This window comes from Harpegnathos saltator, unplaced genomic scaffold (assembly GCF_003227715.2).
Source record: "Harpegnathos saltator strain DR-91 unplaced genomic scaffold, Hsal_v8.6 scaffold794, whole genome shotgun sequence".
In the NCBI taxonomy this organism is placed as follows: domain Eukaryota; kingdom Metazoa; phylum Arthropoda; class Insecta; order Hymenoptera; family Formicidae; genus Harpegnathos; species Harpegnathos saltator.
This window is the reverse complement of record NW_020230642.1, coordinates 70489-77875: the sequence shown is the minus strand read 5'-3', so window position 1 is coordinate 77875 and position 7387 is coordinate 70489. Positions and strand designations below refer to the sequence as shown.

The 7387-nt window shown below is 52.2% G+C and overlaps 1 protein-coding gene across 1 annotated transcript; it reads right to left on the bottom strand.

The window, feature by feature from the left end:
• Positions 1-6977, bottom strand: Cyp18a1 (Cytochrome P450 18a1). The gene is made up of 5 exons (XM_011155864.3): positions 5753-6977; positions 5022-5143; positions 4275-4698; positions 3783-4047; positions 1-2901 (listed from the first exon to the last, which is right to left on the bottom strand). Exons 1-5 carry the CDS (start codon positions 6108-6110, stop codon positions 2475-2477), a joined length of 1596 nt encoding a protein of 531 aa, XP_011154166.1. The 5' UTR covers positions 6111-6977; the 3' UTR covers positions 1-2474.
• Between the last annotated feature and the right edge of the window lie 410 nt (positions 6978-7387).

The window sequence follows — 7387 nt, the reverse complement described above, 5'->3', positions numbered from 1 at the left end:
TTCACAGCCTTTACCCGCACTCACACCCGAGCCGTGTTCCCGATCGATATCGATATCGATGATCCATGTTGTTACCGAACGCTCGTCGCCGCGCGCGCGCGCGCGCGCGTTCGTCGTCGTCGCGCCGCGCCGGATGGCGAATGTCGCAACGGAATCTGTCGGTGACTTTCACGAAAATCGTTTTCTCAGGAGGCCCCTCGAGAGAGGCCCGGTCCGGTTCGGCCGTTTCGTGCTGGCCGATCGCGGCCGATGTCGAACCACGACCCGCTCTCGCGTCGCTAGAAAAGCACGTCCGCATTCGCGTGCGCGCGCGCGCGCGCGCGCTAGAGAAAACGCTGACGCCGCGGCGATATCAAAACCGGGTGGTCTCGGGTGCGAGGGCAGTCCTCTCTCGCCTTCTCGTCTCGATAGGCACGCGATTCGTCTCTCGTCGACCAGCTATATATCATTAAATACACGCGCGCACGCGCGCGCATACACATACGCATACGCTCACACACACACACACACACACACACACACACACATGGCGAACGTACGCTTATGCACAGTCATCTGTGATGAGTAAACATCTATATGCACACAAATCCACACACGCATACATATATTTTTTTTCTCGCTTGTAACTTACTGCCATTTCTACTTTTTTCTGCTCGTCTTAATGGCGTCTTATTACTACGTTAATGTGGACAAAAGAGGTGCATCGAGCCGCCACCCTCGTTCGTCCGCGGAGATCTACGGCGAGTCGGCGGCGTTCTAAATCGTGACGTAGATTTCGTCAAATGCCGCGTATCCGAACATCGGGGCGACGTCGTGAGCCGATCTCGCCCGTTACCGATGCGAGAATCGGTCTCCGAAAGCCGCGACGAAGCGACGCGGCTGCGATCGACATCAGTCGCGGGAAACGCGCGCTGTCGAAACCGTTTGACACGCCGAGATCGCGCCGATCTCGCCGATCTAATGACTAAGCGTGAATAAATACCTGGCGAGGAGTATGGGAGCAGAGTGGGAGGAGGAAGAGGAAGAGGAGGAGGAGGAGGAGGGGCAGGTAAAAAGTAACGTTTGCGTGCGTTATAAATAAATACTCGTGGAAGAATGGATGTAGAGACAAGGGCGAGAGGTTGGAGTAACTGAATGATTCAATGAGCGAGTGAATGAGTGAATGAGCAAGTGCTGACGAGAGGATGGGAGAGGATAGGGAGAGTCGATCCGAACCGTAGGCTCCTTTTGTACTCTAAGCCGTCGCCGAAGAGGACTCGTTCGTCTTTCTTTAATTATTCGAGAGTAACTCTTCTTTATCTCCGAGAGTAACTAAGAAAGTTACTCTCGAAGCCAAGAAAATGATTCGTTATTTTTATGGTCCCGGCAGGGATGCCTGCTCTTATGCTTTGGAATTTTTAATGAAATGTAAAAACGATGCCGCGATTGTTAAACTCGCGATAGCTCGATGATGCCCGCGATAATATGAACTTTTGTTTTATTTTTCCTTTTGTTCTTTTTTTCTGTTTGTATTTTCTTGTCTTTTTCTTCTGTTTTTTTTTTCTGCTTTCTTAAAATTTTTCTTCGAAAATCCTGCGATGGTACAGCGAAAGGAAGCCACCCTTCTGGTATGGCGAGGTCGTGCCCGTGAATTTAAAAATGGACGTGAGTGAGGTAATGGATATATATGTATGTGTGTGTGTGTGTGTGTGTGTGTCCTTTAAAATGTAAATGTGATGTTAAAATTGTTAAAATTAGCGAGGAACATTGTCGTTAGTAATAGGACAATGGGATCGGCGAATGATTGGAAATGGCATTTTTTGTGTTATCTCGTCGCACCAAAATTGTGGCAAGGGCACATCAAGCAACGAACACAAACGAAAATCTCATTCTTAACGCCTTAATCTTAGCTTATGTCATCTTATTCTAGCAACAAAATTTTTTCAATAATTTTTAATTTCTTTTTTAGGAGGATCATTAACTCCTTTCACATGTAAAACTACTTCGGATATTGAAACGATCTACTGTATTTACCGTAGCCAATGAGAGGAGGAGAAGGAGGATTAATCTATGTGTAAAGAAGGTTTGCCTTGACGGCTAAACAAAGAATTTTCACAAAAATACTCCCTCTCTCCTTCTCTCTCTCTCTCTCTCTCTCTTTCTCTCTTTCTCTCTCTCTCTCTCTCTCTCTCTCGCCCTCTCTCTCTCTCTCTCTCTCTCTCTCTCTCCCCATCTCTCAAAATTTCCAGGAAAAATTATCCAGCAGAGGGTGCATCGAATTCAATTTGCGAATTACATTTGATCTTTGATAATTAAATTACTACCAAAAAACTCTGCTGGATATAATGAGGGTGGCAAACAGTGGATCTGATTAGGGCGCTCAAAAGTCAACTCACGAATTTTAATATTTAATATTTAATCGTCCTCCGGCCGTAGGAACTTTTATTCCGTGCTCTGGAAGCGAGGATGGAAGCGAACTTGGAAACATTGATAGCCTAGTGGCTACCAATGTTACGCAACGGCCCACTGACGGCGATGTCGTTGGCGTCACACTCTGGTATGTCAAAATTTCTTTTGATCATACAAACCTTAAAAGGATCTGGTGTGATTGTAACCCCAACGTTGCCGCGGAGATTGGGCAGCGAAGCGCCTTCAGGCAGCCTCATGTCGAAACTGTGCATTAGCGAGCTAAAGAATAGAAAGATCTCCATGCGTGCCAAAACATCTCCCAGACACATACGCCGGCCGACTCCGAACGGCATAAAGCATTCTGGCTTGTGAACTTTACCCTCGGCTGTGAGGAAGCGTTCCGGGCGGAAAGCCTCCGGCTCGTCCCACAGCTCTGGGTTCATGTGGACTGCGTATAATAGTGGCACCACTTGCGAGCCAGCCGGTATATGATAGCCGCCTAGCGTCACGTCCCTGTAACACAAAACGAGGAGGTGGCTGATTAGGCCGATGCTGAGCTTGCGATGCGACGAATGTTGCGACTCATCGCGACGGATAATAACGATTGATCGAGAAAGCGAGACGGCGACGCGCGAGTTTCAAATCGGCCCGATTCTCGGTCACGAGGATCATCTTCTGGCTGAGCAGAGAGAGAGAGAGAGAGAGAGAGAGAGAGAGAGAGAGAGAGAGAGAGAGAGAGAGAGAGAGAGAGAGAGAGAGACAAGGGCTCGTTTATCGCGGCATCGCTCGGCCAACACGGCGGATATCAATCCGCCGGTGAAAAGTCAAATACTAAACGCGACTTTTTACACGCGCTCGTCACGCTCTTTCTGGCCGCGTTCTCCGCGAAGAAATATGAAATCGTACCGCCGCTGTGCCGCGCGTTTCTAACGGAGCGGTCTCTGCTTTCATGCACACAATCCTAATGAGCGTTCTCGATATGTCGCGATCCGATACACCCGTCCATTTGAAAAAGAATTTCTTTGTCTGTATGGGGGACGGGGGGGTCGTTGACCTGTCGTGCGTACTCGGGACCCAAAGACGAGGCGACTCTCGGCTGAAAAGCAGCAGGAGAGGGGGGACCTTTGCTTTCACTTTTGCTCGCCGAATAATCGTCGAAAAACGATGGCGTGGTGCGAGGTTCCTACATGTCGGTGACGCGGGGGAAGCCCCTCGCGAGAAGGAAGGTCGGAGGATTCGTTGTGAAATCCGCTCTTGGCTCACGTAGAGAAAGGGAAAGGGAAAGGGCGCTCATGTAGGACAGGCCCGATCGGAATTGATGATGAAAACGATTCTCGCGTCGAAAGTTTTACCGCGGGGACACGGCAGAATCAATATTGATAAAGCCGATTTACCGTAATGTGGCGTGCGTAGTGCCGAGCGGTACAATACTGGATCTACGCATAATTTCGTAGATCGTCGCCTCGGTAATCGGCAAGTAAGGTTGATCGTCCAAAGAGGGCATCTTTGTTCTGCCGACCACCTGGTCCAGCTCCTCCTGCACCGCTTTCGCCGCTCTCGGGTTGTGCAGCATTAAGATCACCGCCCACTCCACGGTAGTCTTGATTGTCTCCATGCCGGCGGAGAAGAGGTCGCCCAAAATTTGCTGTATCTGACGATCTGCGGAAGAGAAAAGGGTAACGCGTTCAATGACGGAGGTGATGATGGCGAGGACTCGCGACGGTTCGTCGCAACACGTCGAGTGAACGCCGACTTGATTATTCATCATCATTACTATTTCATTATTCGCGCGATCGTTGATGATATTTGCAAAATACGCTGAGAAAAAAGCAAAGGCGTCCACTCTCTCGGAGAAATCGGGACCGAATGTCGCTCTTCTCACTCACCGTAATCCTTTCCTTGGAAGAGCTCTCGTTCTTCCTTCTTGGCTCGCACGATCTCGAGCAGGTAGCTGTCCACGAGATCGCGGATGTTGTCTTTGTTGAAGGTGACCTTGTGCTCCTCGATGATGCGTTGGAAGAAATCGGCCATTTCCTTCCGGTTCTGCGCGATCTTGTTCCGGACTCCCTGCACGAACGGCATGTACCGCATCACCGGTATATAGTTGACCGCCGAGAGCTTGCCGAAGAGCTTGAAGCCCTCCTCGATGAGGTCCATGAACCTCTTGAACTGCGGGTCACCGTGGTGGAAGCGCATCCCCATTATGACCGTGCAGATGACGTTGCTGACCGTCATGCTGAGCGCGGCTGAGAAATCCGTAGGCGCGCCTTGTCGCAGCTCCAACCCCCGAATGAAGCCCTCGATCTCGTGCTAAATTCAAACAACACCGTCTCGTTTATTTCGCGATCTGGGACTCCTGCTCGCGCTGGCGCGACGAATCGCCCCGGCAACGCGTGAAGAGACCTCTCTTTCTTCTCTCCTTATCAGTGACGAGGAGAATTCTCAACTATCGCGCGCTCGATCGAGAGCTCGAAGAGCTCTAATTCTGTTGTCGCGAGCGGAATCTTCGAGGATTCTCTCGAGCGTGAGAAAGTGCTGTGAAACTTTGAGACACGCGTTTCGTGCAGCAGAACTCTGCCGACAGAGAAGAAGAGAGAAAGAAAGATCGCACCGGTCGAACACTCGGCACTTACCTGGATCCTGATCTCCATGAGTTTCTTGGCGCCGCCCATATGCGACATTCCAAAGTTCCTCAGCTTGTCGTGGAGGAATCTTCTTTGGTCCTTCCACAGGGAACCCTCGGAATTGATAATGCCTGCAACAGCAAGGAGGAGCCGATGTTGAACTGCGAGCACTCAACTTGTGTACGTTGCGTCGCCCGCGCGTCATCCGCGGACTCGTTTCGTTTCCACGTTACCGCGCTCTACCGATCGCTGGCCGCGGACGATCGATTGCGACAGCCCGGTGCACAAGTTAGCATTGACCGAGAAGCAACCGTGGAAACGTGATCCAGCCGTGACCGGTCGGAAATGCAACGCTTTCGGCGAGAGGTGAGAGAGGTGAGAAGCAATCGCGGAAGAAGACGAAGAAGCCTCCGGGCGGGGAAGCGCTTCTTCACGTCGCTGCGTCGCGTCCGAAAAATTCGCCATCGGACTTGGACGCGCGGCGACCGCGTCCTCGAACTGGAAGAAACTGCTATCGCCGCCGGCGGGGATCGGCGATGATCCCGCGACCGCGCGAGTGAAGAATTGTCCGGCGGCCGGGAGTGTCGCGTGGAGTCGCGCGAAAGACGAAAAAGAACAGAGTCGCGGAGTGCTTTAACCCTCTCCCCTCCCGCTGGGGATGGCGATACGAGAACGTGCTAAAGTCGCGCGCGATAAAGCGCATTATCGGAATCTCCGCTGCGACCGCTCCCAACACTCACCATATCCGCTGAGGATGCTGTTGAATTCGCTGTGCGGTCTGCCGGTGAATTCTTCGCGTCGAAACGCCTCGCGTATTAAGCGAGGGTCGCTGATAACGACGACCCGTTGACTGCCCAAGTTGATGCTAAATATCCGGCCGTACTTCTTCATCATCTCGTAGTACTGCCGATGTATCTCGTTCTTCATGAATAGGTAGTAACCAAAAATCGGCAATCCGTACGGACCGGGCGGTAAGGAGTAATTTTCCTGGATCCACCGAAACGATATCACTGCCAGGAGAACAACGACGATGAACACCAGCAGGCTGTAAGCTTCCGTATCATCCATGATCCTCTGAATAGCGCGTTCCACCACCATCTCGAACCGATCGCGGACTACCGGTCGATCGTGCGATTCGATATAGCGTCTAAGTGCTTGCGGCGTCTTCGAGTGTCTGTCGGCTCGCGATTACCACTTGACGCGTCTGTATATATAGGTACCACGCGAGAAGTCTCTATCGTTGCGCTTCTCTCTTAATCTCCCGATAAAAGGAAAAAAATCTCAAAAAGAAGCGAAGAAACACAGTTTAGTCTCCTCTCTCTTTCTCTCTCTCTCTCTCTCTCTCTCTCTCGTCGGCTGTGCGCGCGGATAACGATTCTCCAGGCTCTCCGTGCCTCTCTATCTGATCCCGCTGCTCCCGATGCTTCGAGTGAAATGAGCGACGAGGGACACACCAAGAACCAAAGAGATCACTAAGCGAGCACCAGAAGATTTGAAGATTTACCTGACGTACAACGAGTGACGTTTGGATGACGAATAGACGAGGCGGGAGGGAGAACAGAAAGGATGAGAGAGGAAGAAACGACTGTGTGCGTGTGTAGGAGGGGGCATAAGGAGCGACGAGGGAGTGAGGCAGAGTGAGAAAGAGAATAAGGGAGGGAGAAGAAGAGATAGGTACAGAGAGAGAGAGAGAGAGAGAGAGAGAAAGAAGGAGAAAGAGAGAGAGAGGGAGAGGGAGAGAGAAAGAAAGAGAGAGAGAGAGAGAGAGAAAGAGAGAAAAGTCGGTCACCGCCGCAGCCAAATTTGCCGCCGCTCGCCACGTTGTAAACCCGTGCGAGCTACGGGAGAATTCAGTGTGTACTAACATACACCTTCTTGTCCTTGCCTGTCTTATATAGTGACTCATCAGGCGGCAGCCCCGCGGTAGACCCTTGGCACGAGGGAAGGAGGTGTCCGAATGGACAGAGAGAGAGAGAGAGAAAGAGAGAGAGAGAGAGGAGCGAGGACGTTGTCGGAGGGTGGGGGACAGCTCGGTGATGATCGGGGAGCAGTCGGTGGGGGACAGAGCGTGGGTTCCGAGCATGTCCGGGGTGGTGGACACCCGCGCTGGGGGTGCGAAGGCGGACCCCTCGTACTCGTGTCTCGTTGGCCACTGACCACGAGGCCTCTCGCCTTAGGGGTACTGGTGGGGTCCATCCCCCACCATGGGCCCCCCATAGGGGTCCTATTCCGACTACCGGGTGGTGGGAGGCGGCGGCGTGAACAAGCGCGGCTGGTCGTCGCGCAGACGTCGCGGCGCAGCGCGACGCGGCGTATCGCGTCGTTTGAAGGAGGCTCTTGGCGTCAGCTCGCCTCCGTTTCTCCTGCGGGAGTGT